The sequence below is a fragment of the Oncorhynchus gorbuscha genome, linkage group LG05 (assembly GCF_021184085.1).
Source record: "Oncorhynchus gorbuscha isolate QuinsamMale2020 ecotype Even-year linkage group LG05, OgorEven_v1.0, whole genome shotgun sequence".
Classification (NCBI taxonomy): Eukaryota; Metazoa; Chordata; class Actinopteri; order Salmoniformes; family Salmonidae; genus Oncorhynchus; species Oncorhynchus gorbuscha.
Genome location: NC_060177.1, coordinates 16,084,026 through 16,108,717, shown reverse-complemented (window position 1 = coordinate 16,108,717; position 24,692 = coordinate 16,084,026). Strand labels below are relative to the sequence as shown.

The 24,692-nt window shown below is 41.0% G+C and overlaps 1 protein-coding gene across 3 annotated transcripts; it reads right to left on the bottom strand.

Annotated features, from left to right (window-relative positions):
• Nucleotides 1-9,510: 9,510 nt before the first annotated feature.
• LOC124035562 (sal-like protein 1) lies at nucleotides 9,511-23,440 on the bottom strand. Of its 3 annotated transcripts, none has more exons than XM_046349045.1 (3): nucleotides 22,558-23,440; nucleotides 11,332-15,139; nucleotides 9,511-10,093 (listed from the first exon to the last, which is right to left on the bottom strand). In XM_046349045.1, exons 1-3 carry the CDS (start codon nucleotides 22,632-22,634, stop codon nucleotides 9,653-9,655), a joined length of 4,326 nt encoding a protein of 1,441 aa, XP_046205001.1. In that variant the 5' UTR covers nucleotides 22,635-23,440; the 3' UTR covers nucleotides 9,511-9,652. The 3 variants fall into 3 exon arrangements, with proteins under 3 accessions (XP_046205001.1, XP_046205000.1, XP_046204999.1); XM_046349044.1 differs by having other exon boundaries at nucleotides 11,332-15,151; nucleotides 22,562-23,440; XM_046349043.1 differs by lacking the exon at nucleotides 22,558-23,440 and adding an exon at nucleotides 18,497-18,608 and having other exon boundaries at nucleotides 11,332-15,151.
• Nucleotides 23,441-24,692: the final 1,252 nt, after the last annotated feature.

The following is a 24,692-nucleotide window of genomic DNA, read 5'->3' as shown; positions in this document are numbered from 1 at the left end:
AATATCTCTCTACACTATACTATTACAATTCAAATATCTATCTACACTATACTATTACAATTCAAACATCTGTCTACACTATTACAAAACAAACATCTCTCTACACTATAACATTACAAACATCACTCTACACTATTATAATACAAACACCACTCTACACTATTACAATACAAAACATCACTCTAAACTATGACAATACAAACATCTCTCTACACCTTGACAATACAAATATCTCTCTACACTATACTATTACAATTCAAATATCTATCTACACTATACTATTACAATTCAAACATCTATCTACACTATTACAATACAAACATCACTCTACATATTACAATACAAACATCTCTTTACACTATTACAATACAAACATCACTCTACACTATTACAATACAAACATCTCTCTACACTATTACAATACCAACATCTCTCTACACTATTACAAAACAAACATCTATCTACACTATTACAATACAAACACCTCTCTACACTATTACAATACAAACATCTCTCTACACTATTACAATACAAACATCTCTCTACACTATTACAATACAAACATCTCCCTACACTATTACAATACAAACATCTCTCTACACTATACTATTACAATAAACATCTCTCTACACTATTACAATACAAACATCTCTCTACACTATTACAATACAAAGATATCTCAACAATATTACAATACCAACATCTCTCTACACTATTACAAAACAAACATCTCTCTACACTATTACAATACAAACATCTCTCTACACTATTACAATACAAACACCTCTCTACACTATTACAATACAAACACCTCTCTACACTATTACAATACAAACATCTCTCTACACTATTACAATATAAACATCTCTCTACACTATTACAATACAAACATCTCTCTACACTATTACAATACAAACATCTCTCTACACTATTACAATTCAAACATCTCTCTACACTATACTATTACAATTCAAACATCTCACAAATAATTACATAGGCTGTAACATTTTCCTAAACATGGTCTTAAAAACATAAGCTGAATTAAAGTAGTGAATGTGTATATGTTTAAAACCTCCTGTCTTCGATTAAGTTCAGGCAGTGATAAAAAAAATAAACAGGACAATTTTAGTCCCTTCTCTGATTGATTGTCGCGCCCTGGTCGAAGTATTTTGTGTTTATGTGTAACGACGTTCGTCTGTTGAAAGAAGAGAGTCGGACCGAAATGCAGCGTGTTGGTTACTCATGACTTTAATGAAAGAAACGCGGTACATGAAATAACTGATACTAAATACAAAAACAACAAACGGAACGAAAACCTAATTACAGCCTATCTGGTGAAACTACACAAAGACAGGAACAATCACCCACGAAATACAAAGCGAAACTAAGGCTGCCTAAATACGGTTCCCAATCAGAGACAACGAGAATCACCTGACTCTGATTGAGAATCGCCTCAGGCAGCCAAGCCTATACAATACCCCTAAACAGCCGCGATCCCAAATACTGGCCTACCCAAACATATAACAAAAACACAAAATACAATGACCAAGGCGTGACATTATGTATTGGGTCAGGCCAGGGTGTGGCATGGGTTTTTGTATGTGGTGTGTATATATTGGGATTGTAGCTAGTGGGGTGATCTAGCAAAGTCTATGGCTGTCTGGAGTGGTTCTCAATCAGAGGCAGGTGTTTATCGTTGTCTCTGATTGGGAACCATATTTAGGCAGCCATATTCTTTGAGTTTGTTGTGGGTAATTGTCTTTAGTGTCCTTGTTCCTGTCTATGTGTTAGGTTACACAAGTATAGGCAGTTTCGGTTTTCGTTACGTTTTTTGTAGTGTTTGTATTTAGATTCGTGTTACGTTTGTTTATTAAAACATGGATCGCAATCTACACGCTGCATTTTGGTCCAACTCTCCTTCACACCTAGAAAACCGTTACATTGATTAAACATTAACTAACACTATGTGGGATATTTTCAGCTCATTACAGGTGTTATGGACTAACCGGGCCATACAGACCAAATACATATTTTCCAATACTCAGTTACACTTTTCACTGGGGAAGTACATTTTAGTCACTTAGCAGATGCTCTTATCCAGAGCAACTCGGGTTAAGTGCCTTTTTCAAGGGTACATCGACAGGTTTTTCACCAAGCAATCTCAGGGATTCAAACCAGCAACCTTTCAGTTACTGGCCAACACTCTTAACCGCTAGGCTACCGGCCTATGGCATTGCGTTGTGTGGCAAAACTGCACATTTTAGAGTGGGCTTTTATTTCCCCCAGCACAAGGTGAACCTATGTAATGATCATGCTGTTTAATCAGCTTCTTGATATGCCACACCTGTCAGGTGGATGGATTATCTTGGCAAGGGAGAAATGCAGGGATGAACAGAGATGTAAACAAATTTATGCACAAAACGTGAGAGAAATAATATTTTGTGTGTATGGAACATTTCTGGGAACTTTTATTTCATCTCATGAAACATGGGACCGACACTTCACATCTTGTGTTTACATTTTTGTTCAGTGTACATACAGGAGGACAGCACAAAACACGAGAACATGTTCTGTTTTGACCAAACTTCAATAGCTTCAGGGTTGTACTAGAGCATCAGCGGTCACTGTGTGATGTGTGATGTGCTTGTAGGGGCTTACCACTGCACAGGTACCCTTTTCACTTCCAGGCAGAAAATGACACATTCAATAAACTCAAGTATATTGGTCAAGTGTCAATGGCATCAAACACACCTGACAAGTGACTGAAGTCTTCCGCGCGAACATCGAAGTCCCATCCTGTCATAATATTTTATAATTTCCAAATCATTATCTCTGTTTTGAGATCATAGCTTTGATACATCGAACCACTGCCTTGCTGGCATGCTTTAGCACTGTGAAAAACAGGAAAGTAAAAATGTTTGTCGAGGGTTGTGGGACTTAAGGTTAGATGGTGATGAGGAAATCTAATCTGTGAGATGACATTAACAGAGAGTGTCAATGAGCCTGTGTGTGTCTAAGCCCTCTAGCAGACAGTGGTGGCTAAGGTTACCAACCGTAATTCTGACGGTGAAAGGGACACAATCAGCCTACTTAATCTCAAAGAGCTAGTCTCTTAAAGAAAAGAAAGATGATCTGTCTCCGTTCTACTGCATAAAACAAACGTACATGTGACATATCTTACAATGGAAGAAAACGTACATTAAATTAAAAACGCAGATTGGAGAGATCACAAAGAAAGCCTCAATACCGTTTTCCCTTTATAAATAAAAGCAGGTTGTTTCTCCTCAAAAGTCCCGGCCTTATAAAACTACCTGCCTTGAAAGACACAACCCAGACAGCACATTTTTAAGAATTAGCATCACAAAGAAGTTAAATGTCTCTCCTTGCAATAAACGACTCCTAAAACGACCCTGCAATTTCACTGGTGATGATAAACAGGGGGAGAAAGACAACAGAGGCCTTGTGGGTAAGACAAGCCCTTACTGTACATTACAGCCATTATCATCCCTGAAGAATCCTTTTGGATGGACGATGGGGAAACAGAGCATTATGGTGGCTGTGCTATGCATGAGTGGCTTATTAAAGAATACCCAAAGAGCCTCCCAGTCCCTCCTCTCCTCCAGTCTGGTCTGACTAACCCAGTCTTCCTGCGTTCCCCAAAGGGGACCCCACATTAGTGCTCCCACCTGTTTGTCTGGGGACTGCCCGGACACAATAGGTCATGAAATACAATCTCTCTTTCTCACCACACAAAAGGAAAGAGAGCGGATGAACTGCAAGCTAAATGACCTTCACGTTTGGATAGTCCCCAGAATTGCTCTACCATTAAAATAAACTATGCAAATATTATATTTTACAACTAATCCCAAGAGGATTACTTAAATGTAGAAGAAACACTAAAAGGTAAATGAAAAGTGTTAGAACTGGGTGGATAGTGGATATTTCCTTGTGAGTGTAACACAGGGCAAAGAAATCCTGCTTAATGTTTGTACTCACTATCTGGAAGTCTTGTCTCCCAACCAGCTGTGTACACGCTGTAGACTGTCACTGTTTTTTCCACAGGAAACCAAATCCATGAGAACCATCAGAGGAGAAGAGGGGGAGACATGCTGGAGCTGACGAGGAGAAGAGAAGATATTTAAAAGCATACTCTAATGAGCTGATAGTCATAGAGAATATGACTTTTCTTTTTAATTCACTAATCTGTTCACTCAATGATGAGTATGATTGACAATGCATTTTTTAAAGTGTATATTACATATGATAAAAAAGACCTGAAACTTGACACTCACTTGAGAGTCACTCTAGGAAGCTCCTTTTAGAGGCCCTTAGCGGAAAACCTGTCACCTGGCTGGTATTGATTGACAGGTGTAGGCTGCGGTGCAAGTGTGGCTCGGTGGTCGTGTGTCTTGGGGCCGTGGAGTGTGGCTCAGCGTGGCTCACCATTGTTCGTTGCAGATCTTAGGTCACCCAGAGCCAAGCATAGAGACTCAGTGGGGAGTCCCGACTCCACACCATACCAGGCTCTCCACACCACCAGGCCCCAGGCCACAGTTTGTATCGACTCGGCAGGCCTGACAGCCCAGGACGGGACAGTGAAGAAGGGGGGCTTTGGAGTACACAGGTCTGTGGAGTATAATCCACATTTCACTGGGAGGTTGGGTAGGGACTGTATGGAAGGTACACTACATGAGTTCAAGTCCATAAAATTTGTCTGATGGATTATAGAATTAAATAGGTGTTTCCTCCCTTGCTGTTTATAGTTTCATAACTAAAATTACAAAAACATTTTTTTTTGTGCAAATGACAAGTTATACATTTGCTAATTATAGAGCACAGACTTTACTGTAGAGACACTAAAACTAAAGGGACAGTAAAGTTACTTTGTTAATGTGTTCCATCCTCCCCTTCAGACATTACCACCTTAAACCAGTTAAGTCCATTAGACAACAACACTAAAACAGCATGTTATAAAGGCTGCAAAACAAACATCAATACCCGTAGTGGTGGAAACGAGACAGATCTACATCTTCTATAAGAACGTTATGGAAGATGCTTATGTGCATGAGTGTGAATTAAAAAGTGTTTATTCATCTTATTCTATAACACTGGATGGTGGCATGGAGACACACGCCAAAAGCCTGTCTGTCAGAGAGCCACATGGGCAGACTAGGGGCAGCCTGTGGAGATTATGTTTCACCATGTTTCACCCCAGTCTTCCTGTGGTGCTGTGTTGTGAAGCAGAAAGCCACTACTGGGAGGCACAGTGGAAGAGATCAATTCTACACATTCCTGCCACCTGAGATTCAAGTGTTTCTGTAATGCTGCACAGCTCAATCAATACTTAACCAAAGCTAGTAGGGCTGTTGCCTGCTGCACGCCTGGGGAAAAAGGCCCTCCTCCACCACACATCACTAGGACCACTCACTGAGGGTTTGTTACACAACTAAAAGCATGTGTCTATTTCATTATTTCTCCTTGTTGCATCCCTTTTCTCTCATTTGATCACACAAGGGGAGCTGCTCCATATGCTTATCCCACCATTTTCCATTCTCCTAAATCCGTGGCCGGGCCCTCGAGTTAAGACTGGGTTATTTTTTACGATTATGTAGTTAGCAATCGTTGATGGTTTGCTCCCTAGTATCTGGGCTCTCAAGCCTCTCTGAAGATTTGATCTTTCTTTAAATAGCTGAATTAAAATGATATATATATTCAAAGGAAATATTCCTGAAATTAAAAAGACCTTTGTTTTCAACACATTTTCCTTGGTGCATTGCAGAATTTCAGAGCTTTGGACTGTCATCAAGGACATAGACTATATGTACCCTACTGCAATCAGAGTAGTTTATCCACCTTGAGGCTGAGTGAAAACAAGCACACTGTATCACATCAAACACTTCATTACCCCTACATGCACAACAGTGATATAGTGAACTATAGCCACACATTGTATATAGGCATTTAACTCATGTTTGAAGCTCCACCAGTTCAAAGTTCGATTGAATGTAAGTAATTCCAGCTCTTCAAATAAAAACCATAATATCCATCCACTATTACATGCATTTGAAAATTGTATCTATTGGTTTTATGAAGAATTAGGAATGATTTAATATGGTTGAAATAAACACATTTAACAAACAAATGGTTCTCTATGTCGTGGCAATTTTACCACTATTATTATTATTATTATGATTATTAGTTCATTATAGTTAATTATAATCATTATTATTATTATTTAAATATTGTGCTTCTGGATGGATATTGAACCAACTATAGTTATAGTGTAACATATATTTTGAAATTCGTGTTAATAAATCTAAAGATTTTTTTTTCCTGCATAGTTTTACAGGCCCACTTAAGGTTACAAACGAAATATTAAATAACTTCCATTCTACATCAAAGTGTATGGAGCTAAATCTACGACTGATTAAATAGGCAGATCAGGTATCATTAGTCAAACTATAATCATAAACTGCTATATAAATAAATGTCACATTTACAAGATAAAAAAAAATCCGATATTATCCTACACCTCATTTCCTTGTTTACTTTTCTAAGACAAATCACTAACCAAATCACCGAGCACCGGTGAGAATCCGGAAGCTGATGCACTGTACGAACAACTCTCTATCAGGGGACCAGATGTGACCGTCAAAAGGGAAAACAGGCACGGGGGGCAGGGATCTCATCGTCGGTCCCGCAAGGATCATTTAGCGTCTAGATCTTGTAAATATTGGGGAATCTAGCCAGCTATAAAATCCCGAAGAGGAGGGGGAGAGAGCGCGGCGAGGGAGAGAGGATGCGGAGCTCAAATGAACAGGTCCTGTATTGCAGGATGTGCAATGATGTGTTAAATTAAATGCAGCTGTTGAAAAGCAAAAGGGTAAAATATGCCTCCAATGTCATCAACCGTTCCATCAACTGTCCACGTGGTGTTTCTGGCAATATGTCCCCTGCTCTAGTTTTGAGGCGTTACACAGAAATTAACAACGCAGCCTGTTTTAGCACACTAATTCAAAACAAAAATTCATATTTTCTATCACCGAATATTTAAATTGTATGCGTCATAACACATTGTATGCCTAAATTGGCTAATTTAGCGACAGTTTAAACAAGTTGTTGTTCACTTTGATGTAATTTATAAGGCCTATTCTGGCCACCATTAAGAATATAATTATGCATTATTTTTTGCATTTGAACGAAACGTGTTCTGCAATCTGCATAGGCATACAGCCCAGACACCCCAATTGTTTCCATTCACGTTTCTAATTTCACTCCGGTGAAACATGGATTCAAATGTATGATGAGTAACAGAGAGTGTTACCCTAGGCCTAGACTGTGACGACGAGTCTTCTAAACCCATCACATCAAGCCTTTGAAAGACAGAGGTTTTCGGGACCGGTCGATTCTTTAATTAAAGATTCAATTGACTGACAACAGCAGGAATGATGAACTAAGAAATGTGACGATCGCATATTTTTTCTGCTATCGCATATTTGTTTTATGACCGATCACCACAACCCAGGTGTCCTCATTGATTACGTCTACATCCGAACTCAGATTGTTTGACACAATCATGCAAATCACTTTTACATTTTAATACTGCTTCACAATACTGCTTCAATTTTTAATTACTGCTTCACAACAAGTGCCAGTCGAAAATGAGAGGGGAGATACATTAATTGACCAGTGTTAATAGATCCATGATACAGTATTATTTCATAAGTGCATATTTAAATTCAAATGTAAAAGTTTAATCTACAACAACAAAAAATATCTGATCCCTCAAATAACATGACAAGACCACATTTCAAAAGTGAAAACTCTCTAATTATTCCCAACCCCGTTATCTCCAATCATAAAGCATACAAAACAGAAAGAAACAGAAGAGAATGAAGAGACACAAACACTCATAGTTTTCTTTTGGAAAACGGATGTATTTGAATAATAGAGTAAAGAATGACAGTATCTTAGTTGTTAGTAGGTATTAAAGTGTAGAGAAACTGGACCCATAAAGATCTTCCAACTTTCCAAGAAAGTGCATGTAACAGTCCGAAGGTTGTCAAACCTAATATATATTTATATTTATAAAAAGACTATCATTTGTCCCCTAGCCAAGATGGACTTTGTCTTATGAGCTTTATATGTACATTTTTTTGTGATGGAATTTCTAGTTCCAACGTCTCACATTATTTACATAGACGTCAACACATATGTTGCACTTGATGCCAATGAGGATGCTGAGGACATAGCAGCAATGTGGAAATCCAGCAGATGACCTATAGGAGAATCCCACCAACATGATTGGCTCTCTTCTCACTTCAAACCAGGAAGTGGACCTCTCCGAATTCATCATCTCCTCTAACAGCACAACTGTTTTGTGTTAAACTTAACACCAAAAAGCAACAAAACAAAAAAAGATAAAGAAAAAAAATGGAACTATGGAAGAAAGAAAAAAAGGACAATACATAGAATAACATTAACGAACAAAACAGGTTAGGCCTACTGTAACTCTAAATAAACACTTGAAATGCTTACTGTAACTCTAAATAAACACTTGAAATGCTTACTGTAACTCTAAATAAACACTTGAAATGCTTACTGTAACTCTAAATAAACACTTGAAATGCTTACTGTAACTCTAAATAAACACTTGAAATGCCTACTGTAACTCTAAATAAACACTTGAAATGCTTACTGTAACTCTAAATAAACACTTGAAATGCCTACTGTAACTCTAAATAAACACTTGAAATGCTTACTGTAACTCTAAATAAACACTTGAAATGCTTACTGTAACTCTAAATAAACACTTGAAATGCTTACTGTAACTCTAAATAAACACTTGAAATGCCTACTGTAACTAAATAAACACTTGAAATGCTTGAATGCTTGCATTTTCCTTAAATAAAAGATCAACAGCGGTTGATAAGCAAATGACTACAGTGTAATCATAGTCCCTTGCCTGAAGTCTCAATGATTTTTTCAAGGGGGAACGTTAATACACATCTGTTAGACCATCTAGAGTAGATCAGTGTACATCATTTACAGCCATTCTGTTTCACTTATTACAGATCTAATGCATCACATGAACATCAACAGTTGTGTTAAAGCTATATACTACAGACAAAAATAACTTAATGCCAAGGTAAAGATATGCTAAAGTTTCAAAAGCTCACTTGTAGCTCATACCCATTGTGGCTGTAGAACAGAAAAAAATGAACTGTTAATGCTTCCACTTGGTTCCGAGCAGGGTTATAATCACTAATAAATAAGCTCCTTAAAACTATAACATGTTGTACATTGTACAAAAAAGCAACTTCTTTTCACACTCATGTTGGTAAAGTTTCAAAGGCAAGCCAAAGCCAAGTCATTCTTTGTATTTGCCTGGTTCTCGTTCTCGTTCTCTTTTCAATCACTGTGTGTGTGTGTGTGTGTGTGTGTGTGTGTGTGTGTGTGTGTGTGTGTGTGTGTGTGTGTGTGTGTGTGTGTGTGTGTGTGTGTGTGTGTGTGTGTGTGTGTGCGTGTGTGTGTGTGTGTGTGTGTGTGTGTGTGTGTGTGTGTGTGTGTGTGTGTGTGTGTGTGTGTGTGTGTGTGTGTGTGTGTGTGTGTGTGTGTGTGTGTGTGTGTACATATGAGAGGGAAAAAGTCTCTAGTTGGTGGCAATCTCTTTGTTGTCCTCCATGAAACGTGTGAATCGGAAGTGGGTCCCGTTCTCTGCGTTGGCCATTTTCTCCAGGCCAGCCAGAGCGGCATTGGATTCTGTACTGTGCAGCTTCTCCAGGTTGCCTGTGAAGCCGCCCACGGGCGAGCTGCCCCCGTTCCCCATGCTCCCCGATAGAGATGGCAGGCCTCCGTTCTGGATGACAGAGATTTCATTGGTCTTCATTGCCAAGCCGCTGGAAAACGCTGCAGCGTACTGGTTCCAGAAGCTAGCCGGGTCTCCGTTGCCCAACCTAGATGCCATGTCCTTCTGGAAGATCTCTGGGAACTTGACAGGGTTGGTGCCCAGGAAGGCCATGGAGCCATCTACAGAGAGCCGGCGGCCGCGTCTGGCAGGGGCGCTGTTCCACATGTGTGTCCCCATATGAACCTGGAAAGAGAAACAGAGATATAGAGAGTTAGAGGACGCAAATCAGAAATATTTCAAATTTGGCCACGACAAAGGCACATAGTAACAGATGATGCAATGGAAAAAAAGAAAATAACAAACAGCAAGTTAGTATTAAAAGAGTTCAGCACCCTGGGTACAGCAGGAGGATTGGTGCAGTGAGCTGTGAACGGTGTGGGGACGTGGGCATGGTGTAACCATTTTATTATGGCTAGGATGAAATACTGCATTTAATCTGAAACCTTCATTCAAACGTCTCATGAGGGAGAGAGACCCTTGTGCTTTGGTTCAAATTGCCCTGGCCAGTATTACATCTGATGTTTACCCCTGCTATGCCCTTTGCCAACGAGGACAATGTATTTTTCTCCTTCTTTTGATCCTGAAAGGATGAGTGTTACAGATAATTCATGTTATTATTTTTAAATCTGTAGAAACATGGAGGTGTCAGATACACAACTGAATGTGTTGTCTAGAGTGATAACATGTTTTAAAATATCACTTGCTAGAAATTATACATAATTGTAATAAAAACACACTACAAAATCATAGCATCAGCTAAATGTGAAATCTTGCTACAAATAATAAGGGTATTGTTTTTTTTATATCATCAAGGGTGTAAACTATAACTGGTGCTGATTACCCAGTAATTGCAATCTGGTTATACATTTGACAGTGCTTCCTAAATATTACACCTTTCTATGTTTCACCACCTTGATTTCACACAGTTGAGTGGTGTGATCACATTTGGCCCTTCAGTTCCTGTTTATCTCTGAGGTTTATCACCTTTTCCAAATGGTCAAAGGGAAACTGGGCTTTTCATGGGGTAAACTCTGGAAAACTGAGGATGGTTGCCTCTGGTTGCCTCTAGTAACTGTAGTTAATTCTGTTAACTGAACCACTCCCAGCTGTGCTCTGCTGATCATATTCTCAGGTTTCTACCCAATAATCATATTAATGGGGTGATTCAACCTTTCCGCTGAGCTGGTTCTTTCATCAATTATAGAACATTACTGCCTCCGAATGGCACTAACATAACACACTTCAATTTGTTGCTCAAAGTTATGGTGATTTTTATACTCCTCCTATAGATATTCATTAATAAATATGTGGACATTTTCCAATTACATTCATAATGTTTTTAAATATACAATTGCCCTGAGATATTGAATATGTGTGTATTTTATCTATTGCATTCATAATGTTTATAATCATACAATTACCTTGAGATTTCCTTTGGTGGTGAAAGCCCGACCACAGATGTGACAGGCGAAGGGCTTCTCCCCAGTGTGGGTCCTCTCGTGTATCTGCAGAGCGCTAGAGGAGGAGAAGGTCTTCCCACAAGTGTTGCAGTAGTGCTGCTTGGGTGTCCGGCGTAGAGGGGCAGAGGCTGAGAGCACCGGGGATGTAGAGTCCGAGGTGGTCACCAGGCCGTGGGGCATGTTACTTGCCATGTCCTTATGGTGATCCCGGTCCTGGTGGTCCCTGTGGTGTTCCCTGTGGTGTTCCCTGTGATGGTCGATATGGTGGTCCCTGTGGTGGTCCCTGTGGTGGTCCCTGTGGTGGTCCTGATGGTGGTGGAGGCCGTGGAGGAAGCCGTTGACCTCTGATTTGATCATGGAGGACAGGGAGTTCACAGAGAGGAGGGAGGGGGTCGGACTGGAGGAGAGGCTGGTGTTAGAGGGTTCGAAGAGCTGCGAGGGCAAGTCCCTCATCTGGTGGGTGAGCATGTGCTGCTTCAGGTTGCCCTTAGTCGAGAAGCCCCGGTTACAGGCCGTGCAAATGAACGGCCTTTCTTTGGTATGGCTTCGGTAGTGGATGTCCAAGGCACTCTGACATGCAAACGTCTTCCCACAGATGTCACAGGCTGTGTTCTTGAACGTGCCACGCTCACGGAATGGGAAGAGCATGCCCAGTGGGTCTTTAGACGGGTTGCAGGATGTCAGGTCCAGGGCCCCGATGCTAGAAGGGTGATGCTGCATGAGGCTGGCACTGATGTGATCCAGGGACAAGGCCCTCTGGTGCCTCTCCTGTCTCTCCTGCCTCTCCTGTCTTTCCTCCAAGCTGGGGGATTTACGTTGATGTTGGGGGTGCCCATTGGTAGGGGATGGGGGCTGCATGGAAGAGGTAGATTCTGACACTGCTGGACTCCCGGCACTCTGGCTCTCGATGTCCCCACCCAGAGATGAGGAGTCATTAGTGAGGCAGTCCCCTTCCATTGAACCTCTGTTCCCCATGGCCTTCATTCTGCTGGCCTGCAGCTCCTCTACCAGCCTCTGGTGGGGGTTATGGTGGCTGTTATGCTGATTGTCATGGTGGTTGTTAAGATGTTTGTTATGGTGGTTGTCATGGTGGCTGTGATGTTGATTGTTATGGAGGTTGTTGTGGTGGATTCTATAGTCAATATCATGGTGGGTATTGTGGTAGGCGTTGTGATGGGCATGATGGTTTTTCTCTTGCCCGTCCTGGACGACCATCTCGGGGTGAGAGGGGGAATTGCACAGGCTGTCTTGGGAGGCATCGGCTGACTTAGGGGTGTCTGGGACGCTGCTATCAGGGCCGTCTTCCATCCCTTCCATACCCTCCATCCCCTCCATATCATCATCAGAAAAGTTGTCCAGATCATCAAAGTTCTCATCGAAGTTCCTCTCATCAAAGGAGCCAGTGTCGGAGCCCATGGACTCAGAGTAGCTGTCTGGCAGTGGGGTGTTTGGGATCTGCCCTCCCATGTGCATTCGAATGTGCTGCTGCAGGACCACTGCGTTGGTGAACTTCTTCTGGCAGATGGGGCAGGAGTGATGGACCCTGAGTGGAGGCATGGCCCGGTGGACGGTGTAGTGGGTCTTCAGGTTCCCTTTGGTGGTGAAGGCTCTGCCACACACTTTACACTTGAAGGGCCTCTCTCCAGTGTGAGTACGGTAGTGCATTTTCAGAGCGCTCTGACAGCTGAGCACACGGTGGCAGATGACACACTCATTGGGGTCCGTCAACTTCCTGTCGATGTTCTCCACCAGCTGCTGCAGCTTGGAGGTCTCCGACCCCTGGAGCGGGTCCAAGAGGCCCCCGAACGGGAACTTAGCCTTGAAATGCTCAGACATGAGGGGCATGAGAGGGTTGGTCATCATAGGCGGGCTGTTGGAGGTTGTGTATTCTGTGTTGCGCTCAGACTCAGAGCTCACACTCGGCATGAAGCTCGACGAGTGATTGCCCTCTTCAGTTTTCCCGTTTGACATAGGCAGGGCTGCAGCTTCTTCAGACAACCCGTCGTTGCTTTTCATTGATGGCTCAGCAGCGTCACAACCAGAGTCAGTCTTTGTGGAAAAGGAGGGGCTGGTTATGGCTACCGAATGATCTTCTTTTTTAATGAATGGTGGCAGGCTGGGCATGGTTGGTGGGAGCAGCATGCCCACTGACGAGGTCAGAGTGGAGAGAACAGGTTTGCTGTCCAGCCAGCTGGTCACAGGCTTCTCTGGAGGCATTGACATACCATATGGAATGCCGGTGCTCGTTGGAATATTGTCTAAATGCTCGGGGACAGGGTATGGATTCATCTGAACATGTGGATACTTCTCTTTATGACGCTGGAAGTGGACCTTCAAGTTACCGCGGGTGGAGAAGCGATTGCCACAGATGTTACACTTGTACGGCCTCTCACCTGTGTGAGATCGCAGGTGGATCTGCAAGGCACTGTCACTCCCAAACACCTTGGCACAAAATCTGCACTTATGCTTGAAGAACGCCTCCTCTGAGCTGCTCTTGGGTTCAAATGAAGTTACGTTTGGTGGCTTGCCTTTCCTCTGGGCCAGCGCAGCCAGAGAGTTGAGGTCCTCCACTGTGGTGCCAATACTGGGCAGGGAGCTGGAAAATAGGTGGTTTCCAGACGGGGGCTGAGGTAGATGTGGATTAGTTACAGGGTTCAACAGGCTACCTATCCCAAAGGCTGGCATGGATGACTTAGTGTGTGATGGGTTACTGAGCTGAGAGTGGAGGTTGCTGCTGATCGCATGTATTGGCCTCTTGTCAGATGACGACTGGGAGTTGTTGACTGTGGACGACCCCAGTGAGCTGATGCTCTGAGATGATTCACCGCTGCTGGCGTTGTTGCTCTGAGGTAGCTGCGCCCTTTCAGCCAGCTGCTTCAGGCTGCTGATGCTGGCAGACTGGCTGGCCAGGCTCTGTGCTAAGCCCGCGGCTGCAGCCAGCTGCTGTGAGAGATGGGAGCTGAGCGTGGTCAGTGGGTTGGCTGACGGCCCCAACGAGCCTCCTGGTGTGGAGATGCTGGGGGGCACCTGAATTTCAGGGGACTGGGAGGCCAGTAGCAGGATCTGGTGACGGATCTGTTCAATGAGCTGCAGCTGGTGGATCTGTTGCTGCTGCAGGCCCAGGAGTTGCTCCATCAGGGCCGGCACTGCCACCCTCGGGCCCCCGGACCCAGACGAGCGCTGCATCTCCTGGGAGAACTGGGCCACAGCCACTTTGGTGCTCTGCAGGTTTTCGATGATGACGTTGCTGTTGATCATAGAGATGCTCCCCAGGTCAGTCAGGTTGCCGAGCGGAGGTAGCTGAGCGGCAGAGACGATCGAGGTGCCCGGTGCTGGTCCGGAGCTCTTCCTGCTGGAGCTGTGGCCATTTCCCTCGCCCGTGTTCATGTTGATGTTACTGCCTCCCTCCATGTGGCTGCTACCTCCATCATTGTCGTGACCAGGATGAGCGTTGATTTCGGAAACGTTGACGTCCATGGATTCTTCTTTGTCAAGAGCGTTATGCTCCAAAAGGTCACTGCACTCTGCTTGATCAGTGTTATTAACCATGTCATTCATCTGCTCATCAGGATTATGTGGAGGGGAGCCAGGCGAGAAGCTTCCGGAAGGAGAGGCAGGATTCTCATTCACTATCAGAACTAATTGATTCTTAGTGCAATTCTTCTGGTGTTGTTCAAGATCTGATAGTTCAAAGAACTCAGCACAACATCTGCTACAGACATGGGCATCTGACTCCTTGCAGGGGGGGGGTCTTCCTCCGAGCAGGGCTCTTCTGTGTCCCCTGAAAAACACAGGAGGGGGAAACAGAGGATTAGTGATTAGAAATGTTTTTCAGCTGAAGAGGCAGCTTTATCTATTCAAATTCCTTTGTTGTTAATCTTAAATTAATCAGTTTTACACTTATCTGCTTGATAAGTTCACAAAAAAACAACCATCAAAAAAGCAACAATAAACCAAAAAAATAGTGAAAAAGACTCCTTTTAATGTGGTGGCTCTGAGAAACAGGATAAGAAAAGAATGGAAATCAATCATACTTGTTCAAATATTGTCTAAAAGTGATCTTTGAAGATGTACATCTGGTTTCATCAAGCCAACCATCTTTTAAGTAATCATTTTCTATAGACAATCCATCAGCATATAAAATACTATGAAGTGAGGACATTGGGGCTTAATGACATTTCATAGAGAAGCATTGATTTCCAATATTTCATACTCCTCCATGTCTACTTGTCCATTGAGTGCAAAATCAACCATTTGAAGGACTTATTAGACTTTCAATTTGCTGTCAACTTTGCTCATTTTCAACTCGACTACAGGCGTCTTGGACAGGTTATCCCTGTCACTAAGCTAATTTGTATCCCGTCAGGCTGCAATCGGAATCTGACAGCCACAATAAACAGAACCTTTGGATTCCAGATTGTTCTCTCTGGCCACTCGGACACTCAACAAAGACAGTGCAAAATTATATATGCCATTATTGTACTTATATCACTAAGAATTATACATTTTGTTTTTACTAAAATATCTGTAATGTTTACATAACACATGTTTTTAAATAAATTACAAAACATAAAATAAATAAAACACATTATAGTACCTAATATAAAATGAAGAGTAAAACATAAAGTATAAAACTTTGTATCAAAAACTGTTAATTTGTATTGATGTAAATCTGTAAGTATCACAGTATATATATATATACACACACCTTCCAGGGAAAAATAAAATCAAAACATAACTACAAATGGGTCAATAAATGAGTCAAGACCTATGAGTGGAGCTGCTGTCATATATATTAGAATGAACAGCTTGCTGCCCAAAACCAAGCAACTGGCCACACCAGTTTAAGCAACAGGCAATTCAATACCAACCAATAAGAATATGCTAAATGAATAATTGTCTTTTAAATGTGCAAAGAAACTGGTCTTGGTTATGCAATTTCCATTCAACAAACACAGGGGTCAGTGTGAAAAGAACAAAAGGCGAGTCAACACTCCTGTGCCACTGCTGTGCTCCTGACTTTCCTCATTCTATCTTCTTTTTGTCAAACCAAAATCTCACTGTTTAACATACAAGTTGATTTACAAATTGCAATTCTCTATGAATCCCTTTCATTGTGGGCCCCGGCGATCTACATTTTCATCACGGGTGGAAAGGGAGGAGGGTTCATTTGAAAATGAAACCCAGAGACAGAGAGACAGAGAGACAGAGAGACAGAGAGACAGAGAGACAGAGAGACAGAGAGAGAGAGAGAGAGAGAGAGAGCGAGAGAGAGAGAGAGAGAGAGAGAGATGAGTGCGGCCCTTCCCCACTGAGACAGGATGGCTTCCCATTGTTCACACAGCATGGGAGCGGCGGGCTCGTCGGCACGGCCTGGCCTGGCCTGGCCTGGCCTGGCCTGCTCATCTTGGCCAACTCAAAGCAGATCCTGTTTAATTCAGGGATTATCTCCCTCAACGTTTCTCTGCTCTGGGACATCAGATAACGCAAAGTTGCCATGACAGTAAAACCCAGACTCACACCACTCTAACCATGCAAACGGAGAAGACTTGCTCCAACTTTAATGGTAACTTTTTAATATCAACCATGCAGCCCCCCCTGAAAGAGTCAGTAATGAAAAATGTGTTTGATTTACCTCGTGGGAAGGAAGAGTAGCTTTGTTTGGTATTGGTTGATCATGTGAACAAATGAAAGTGGATTTTATGTAAGAGGAAATACATCAATTTACACAATGTCCTGAATACACTGCTGTAGGAAACACTAATGTAGCTAAACAAAAATGTGAGAAAACTATCCAAAGTCAACAACAAAATAAAAGCGCTTGAACCGCCCTTCAAGAACTTAAAAAAGTTACCTAGAGGTTAGAGGAGCAAACTTTTACAAATATACAAAAGTGCACTATCAAAGCAAAAATGTAAACATCAAGTTCATAGCGTTAATTATTATTCTCTTGCTAGATTAAAGTGCACTGGAGTGTAGTGATGACACACATGTTGAAGCCGCAAGCTACTATTTCCACACATCATTAATAAAAAATGTAAAAAGGATTTAAGATTCCATATATCCAAAGGTTTGTTTAAACTGTCCAATGGAATCTGTATGAAAACACTAAGAACAAGTGACTAGCTCAAGTTTCTTCAGAGACCTGTGGATAACTTATTTAGTTAGGCAGTCAGTAATAACTATCTTTAAATGTAACATTCTCTCATTCGTCAAGTGAATGGAAACTGGACATTGTGGATTGTATCACATTGTGGATTCTATCTAAACATGATCATGTTTAGCGACCAAAATAACTATATTCAAAACCACAGAGAAAAATGAAACAAAGAGCATATGCCCAAATGTAACTCTGTTATCAACTTCTCATAACATTCACTGAAACCACAATATATATGTCCCTAAAAATAACATACTTGTAACAGGCTAGGATTTGACTGAACAAGGGGTAAATTCACTTTCTAAATCTCAAAGTGTGTTACTCTCAACACCCAGCACACCCCACCCCCTTCCTTCATAAATACTCTGTGATTGTAAAGCAAATAGTGGTCCAATTAAAACAATCAAATTATTCCATCTCAAATGTGCTCTTTCACAAGAAGCTATTTCCATACCACCACCTTGGCTATTAAAAAGGGTTAAACATCTCAGAAGCATGGAGTATTTGAAAGTCTTAAATATATAATCATGTACTGGCATGCAATCATGTTTGTTTACATAAGTAGATATGCACATAAAAAGAGAAGATATTTAATATTTTGTTCATCTGATGTCTTTATGAATAAAGAAAATGAATACTATGAAAATAACGCCAACAAATGAGAACAGCCACAATACACACAACACCCAAATGTCTACAGCAACAGTGCATAAATTAGTCAATGTTTAAAAAATAGCTGAGGATGATCTCAGAATAAAAATAATGCGTTACTCTGTATAAAAACTGTATAAAAATCATCATGCTACAAGGAGTCACCAGAGATCAGGCCTTCAGGGAGGCAGAAGAGACACATGCCAAAACAGAGAGCTGTATAAAAAGGACAGAAGAGAGTAAATAATAAGTGATATAGAGATGTGGATTAGTAGAAAATATGACAGAGTAGCTTTTTGAGAGGTCCTACGTTACTTTTTTAGGGACGCTGGCTTCAAGCCTCTTGACACTTGTGAATTCAGTAGGATGACTGATGTCTGATGCATGCCTGAGCTAACCCACCTCCTCTCCAGCCCTCACACTGCTTGCCTCACTGGAAACATCCCAGTGAACACTAGATGGGGTTCCACTATAGCTGCCGTTTCCCGGATGGACAAGCCCCAGCCTTAGCAGCTCTGCCCTGGTGACATGATTACAGCTTAAAGGGGAGGAGAAGGGAGAAAAGCAAGCAAGTCCTTCAGCCGGGATACATCTCAGCCTTCCACTTTATAAACATTGGCAAAATGACAAGTAACTGAATCCCTGTTGTTTGTCGGGTACAACAGTGCGAAGGGCCGAGAACCGCCCTGCCGATCTCCCTCTGGGGGGGCTACTCTTGCAGGGTGGAAGTGGATGGCGGTCACACTGATAAGACCCCCCCCATCACAAATATAGGACAGGGTCCCTGCTAGGCCCCTGTGGTTCTGATCAGCGGGGTCAATGACGAGGTACAGGAGAACACACTGCAGCCTGAACTCTCATCAACTTCCCACAGGGAGACACAGGGGGACCCTGGCAAAGGTTAAAACAGCTGAACATCCCACCCGAGAACTCTCTCTCTCTCTCGGAGGGACGAGATGAGAGACAGACAGCCTTGACTTTCAACCTCATACGCTAACTACCCAGTGGCAAAATGCCCTCAGCATCTCCTTAAAATGTATTAGGAATGTTAGCCTCCCTCTTTTTTTATTTTGCATACAGAGACTCCTGAGGACTTTCCAGTTCCACACAAACAGGAGATCTCTCAGCCATGAGCATACATTCTAGAATGATCAACCCATTACCAGAAATGCAAGTATTCCATGTCCCTAACCCATAATTACAGGTATTGCATTTTCAGCTTGTTTAATGCATGATGCATTTGGGTTATTTATTGTGAAACTCAGTAGGCACCAGTCTGCTGACTGAGAATGACTAAAGTTACTATTCACTACTTTATTACATTTTAGGGAAAATGCAGCAGTCAAGGAAAAACAAGTATGATTCTAGGTATAGACTATGTTTTGCATTGATCCTTAGTTCCAACCAAATCATGCAACCTTTGGTAACAGTAAATGCTTCTTATGCAAGGTTTAAGTTGGGTGAAACAGAGCTTTATTTCCAGCTAGCATAACATGTTTTTTAAAGGATACTGCAAACAACATAGTTGTACACACACTGAAAGAGCTTAAAACATGGACAATGTCAAATCTGTCCAAAAATATAGATTAGTTATATATGAAAAATAAGTCAAACTAAAATGACTGTCTCGATGAAAATATATTTCCATACAACTCCTCAGAAGGAAAATACATAGACAATGTGTATGGAAAAATCAGCCATTTGAGGACAATTAAAGAGCCTCTAGAGTTACCTTTCTGTAGGCTATGTCATGGCAAACACTTCTATTAAACAGATATTAATAGTAATAATAGAGGAATATGGGATACTATAGAGCAGTAACTACAAACAAGTCAAATGTAATCTGTATCAGAGATAGGAGCTTATGATTTCCTTTGCAAAAAGCTAGTGCAATGACAATATAGTCTGCAAAAAGACAAAGCCTAATCTAACTTCCATTTAAACTAATGAACAGAGAAAACGCAACACTTAAATCTACTATATATGTGAGACTTTTTAAAATACATTTACAATTCTAGAATGTTAGATAGAAACTACTGTCGTTTCACTACGACCATTCAACCATTTTGAAAATAGTTATTTCAGTAAATTGTACGTTTGAGGCAATATATCCTATACAAACCTTAATAATCTGCAAATTGCTTGCTATTTTTAAGATAGTGAAACTTAAACTTTGCTGCATCAAAATACCTTACAAACACTATAGGGTGAAAGTTATGGCTATGGGTGTTGTAGGCCTATAAAAAATACTTCCATAACCTGGTTTTCACAGCAGGTCTAAAGCACATTTTTAGCAATAGAAAATTAAATCCCAGCTTGTTATAGGTCTCTTTGGAAAACATAATTTTATCAAATGTATCAGCATAAGAGGAAACGTGACTGTTGGTGGACTTAAAAGAGATGGTCAGCTGGTCACTCCGGAGTAGTGGAAACTCGCAGGGTGACAAAGCGGTCCTAAAGCAACCAAGGTAGTTGCATAATAAAATTCATTCAGCCACTGTCGCCATCTTTTTGATGGTCTCAACCACAACTTGACATATTCTTTATACTAGCTAATTTTCATGACGTGAGGTAATTTGGTGCTGAGCTTTTGTTAAAGTAAATTAACATAAACCTTTTACATATTTTTGAAAATTATAGGTAGAAGTTTCAGGGAGAAGTTAACTTCTATCGTAAAATAACAGGCCTCTGTCCCTCACTATTTCTTTCTCTCTCGTTTTCTCTCAGTGTGTGTGTGTGTGAGAGAGAGAGAGAGAGAGAGAGAGAGAGAGAGAGAGAGAGAGAGAGAGAGAGAGAGAGAGAGAGAGAGAGAGAGAGAGAGAGTGGGGGGGGGGCGAAGGAGAGAGAATCGGAAGCAGTATGTCATCTATTCTAACATTTAAGTTTTTAAATATTTTGAAAATTATGGTTTAGGAATATACACCGGCAGGTGGCCTAGTGGTAGACCGTTGGACTAGTAACCGAAAGGTTGCAAGCTCGAATTCCCGAGCTGACAAGGTAAAAATATGTCTTTCTGCCCCTGAACAAGGCACTGTTCCTAGGCTGTCATTGAAAATACGAATTTGTTCTTAACTGACTTGCCAGATTAAATAAAGGTTAAAAAAAATACACAAGGGAAATGTAGGAAGTAAATAAAAAGTGTGCATGCGACTAAGCTTAAAACCATTATAATGTATTAACATTAAATAAGGATATACATAATAACTATAAGGTGGCGACAGGTAGCCTAGTGGTTGGGCCAGTAACCGAAAGGTTTCTAGATCGAATCCTGAGCTAACAAGGAAAATAATATGTCGTTCTGCCCCTGAACAGGCAGCTAACCCACTGTTCCTAGAAGTTGTTCTTAACTGATTTGCCTAGTTAAAAATACATTTAAAAAAAGGTCATTTAGGTTTCAGTGTTCTGGTGCATCACATTGAGTTTGGGGTTTAAATGTCATATAATTTGTAAACCGAATGTTTACCATCCGCCATTAAGACCACAAGATGTCAACAAACTGAAAATCGATAATTCAAGCAAATGTTTATATTTTCTTATCATTTTATTTTCATCCAGCCAAGGCTTGGCAGAGAAATACCGACTTTGTAGACCAGCCTATGTACAGGACAGTCAGAAACAGTAGAAACTTTACGCGAGTATGCAAATTATTATTTATTTTCTATATAGGCCTAAACCCAAAATAGAGGGTAAACATTTAAGAAAATACTGGTTATTTCGACGCACAAGTACTTGTCCGTGCATAGAGTACAGTTGGGCAACGATTGGAGTGAAACTAAGTCGACTACAAAAGCAGAAACTTAAACGAGCCTTTCGCTGCAGCAACTTTGCTTGCAGCAGCAATAGAGGAAACTTGCTTCAAAGTGTGTAAGACAAAATAGTTGATAAAAAAATCAATCTTTGTAGCCTACCACACAAAGTGTTCTAAAAGTGAATACTAAAAGTGTAGGCTACATAGAAGCCTATGTCGAGGTAAAGGTAGGCTAAGCAGCCTAATAACAAAACTATAACGCATGCACTTTTACACGGTTATATTTTGTAACATAAAGTTGAATTCTAAAGTAATATGAACAACAAAACGCAATAATATTATATTTTCAAGTATAAAAGTATTTGACTGTGTCTTAGAGCGATATAGAAAAGGCACGGGTCATAGTTCGATCATAAAGTACATAGTCTATATATATAACAAATGTGTCGTGTTATGATAAGATGATTTGAGACTGTAAATTGCATGAATTCATATTTTTTTGCCTAACTTAGAAAAGAAAGGGGGAAGAGTTCATATCCAAAAAGAAACGATCATAAAAAGACAAAAACATCTGAAAACCAGCTATTAAAAGATAGTAGCTTGGATAAGAGCGATCCATTGCCCGAACTTACCATTGTGCTTGGATAAGGCCAGATGAGGGTCCGATTGGAAATGTTGCGGCTTTGCTTGTTTCCTCCGCGACATGCTGGCTCACACATCAGCCAAGAAAGAATAAAAAATTACTAAAAAAATCTGCTGAAAATTACAAAAATCGAGTCCATCCACAGCGCATTTGTCCTGTTATGATTATCAATAATGCTTTGCGATTAATCATAAGAGGGTTCTTTGAAAGGCGATTGGCACCTCGCCAGCCCCCTATTCAAATTAAGTCTCTTTAATCAATTAAGTCCTGATTTGCTGGGGACTCTTGTCTCTCTCTCAGCTCCCACCCAATGAGTTGATCCGTGTGGAAGAAAAGGCTGGGTTTTCCAACTCCCTTTAGATACAGTTTAACCCTTCTTAGCAACCAGCTGGTAGCTACGTAAAGCTTATTTTGGCTACTAGTGGAATGTCAGAGTCTTCAGTCCATGCGCGGAACCGTATCTTTCCTATTGACCAAGCAGCGATCTAACCCAGCAGAGTTAGGTCAATTTGAACTGACGAGACGCTCACCGTGAAACCTCCGTGATCTCACATACAAATACTTTCCACAACTCTGGTCGCTGTTGCTGTGCATATCCTCCTTTCAGATTTGCATTGAGGTCGTTGTAATTCAGATCTTGTATGTTGAAACACCAATACCTAATCGTTGGTTGGTGGTGCCTCAAGGCAGCGAGGAAAACGTTTATCGACTATAAGAGGTTCGTGCGTAACGGCACCGTAGGTGTCTCGGAACTCCAAGATATGTATCGAATATCCAAATCCGATTCATTTGATTATCGCCGAACGGTGTTAGTAACACGTTTTCATCACACTTCGCATTCCGCGAACAAACAAACTTTAAGGGCCCATGTAGGACTGTGAGAAATGTTGAGCCCAGCCCACCTATGACGTGATTGGTCACTGGGCTATTCTATCATAAACCGACGGAGGTGCAATCTCTCTCTCCCCTCTCTCTCTCGCTAATTCTCATACGCATGGTTCGCGAGCGAGCGAGTGTGTGTGTGAGCGTGAACGACTGACTGACCAGTAGAGGGGACAGTAAAGAGTGTATGATTCTGTTTCGAAGGCATGGACATGTTTGTATTGTTTATAGATGTTTACTATACATAGGCTACTTCAACACATCATGCATACATTTCACGAACTTGCGCGTCATTGAAACATGGAGTTGCATTAATTTCATAAATTGATTGGCTTGTTTAGGGAAACTCGCTACAATCAGCGTCTTGTCCAAATTGTAGCCTACAGTAGCCCAGCATGTCACGGGTAGCCTGTGTATGTTTATTTTGCTGTACATTATATGTTTTCATCAGTTCTGTAACAAAAATGAGAACCTTATTGCGCAGTTGTAATGCAAGACAAATCCGTTGCTATTCAAGAAGTGGAATTAAATAGAATAATAACAGTAGAATAGTATACATTTAAAACTATAGAGGTTACACTGAATAAACGTTGATCTTTGCTCCAAACACATCGATAAATGTGTACTTTTTCAACATAGAGAACTACTGGCATATACAACCGGGAGGAGAATAGGGCCAGACAAGATCTTTATTGGTAAAGCATTATAATACAATATAGGTCACAAAATAAGTGTTGAAAAATATAATTGAATTGTAACACATTTTTTTGAATATGTGAAGCCAATAGCTAAGTCCATTTTATAACCTACTGTGTGTACGTTAGTAATTTTATAATAATAATAATACAAATCATAATATACAAATTATAAGAATCATAGTTCTAAAATTATACACTATTCGTGATGACTCCTGGAGTCATCCTTGGGAATGTTTGAAGAGAGCAGGAGTTCCCATAGGAGCTGCTCTGTGTCTAGTAGATTTATTGTGTGGAAAAGATAAACGAAGCTATCAGTCGGGCTGATTTTGAGAAATGAAGATAATAATGTTACTATAGGTGATGTCTTGGATGCCATTATTTTTCACTGAATATTTAAAGAGCTGCTGCAGGCTAGATGGATCTAGTCCTCTCTTGTTTCAGCTATCTTTTAGGACGAGTCCTATTTACTTATTAATGGCCGAGGAAGGGACAGGGAAAAAAAATTGGTGATAGCTACTTTTGTTTGGTGGACACTGATAG

Bases quoted from the DNA above. Each gene is read 5' to 3' on its own strand.
- LOC124035562 (XM_046349043.1), bottom strand. From the start codon at position 18,567: ATGCATCAGACATCAGTCATCCTACTGAATTCACAAGTGTCAAGAGGC. The intron at 15,152-18,496 runs GTAACGTAGGAC...TGTGTTTTTCAG, and splicing joins AAGCCAGCGTCCCTAAAAAA to GGGACACAGAAGAGCCCTGC. The intron at 10,094-11,331 runs GTAATTGTATGA...TTCTCTTTCCAG, and splicing joins CCACCAAAGGAAATCTCAAG to GTTCATATGGGGACACACAT.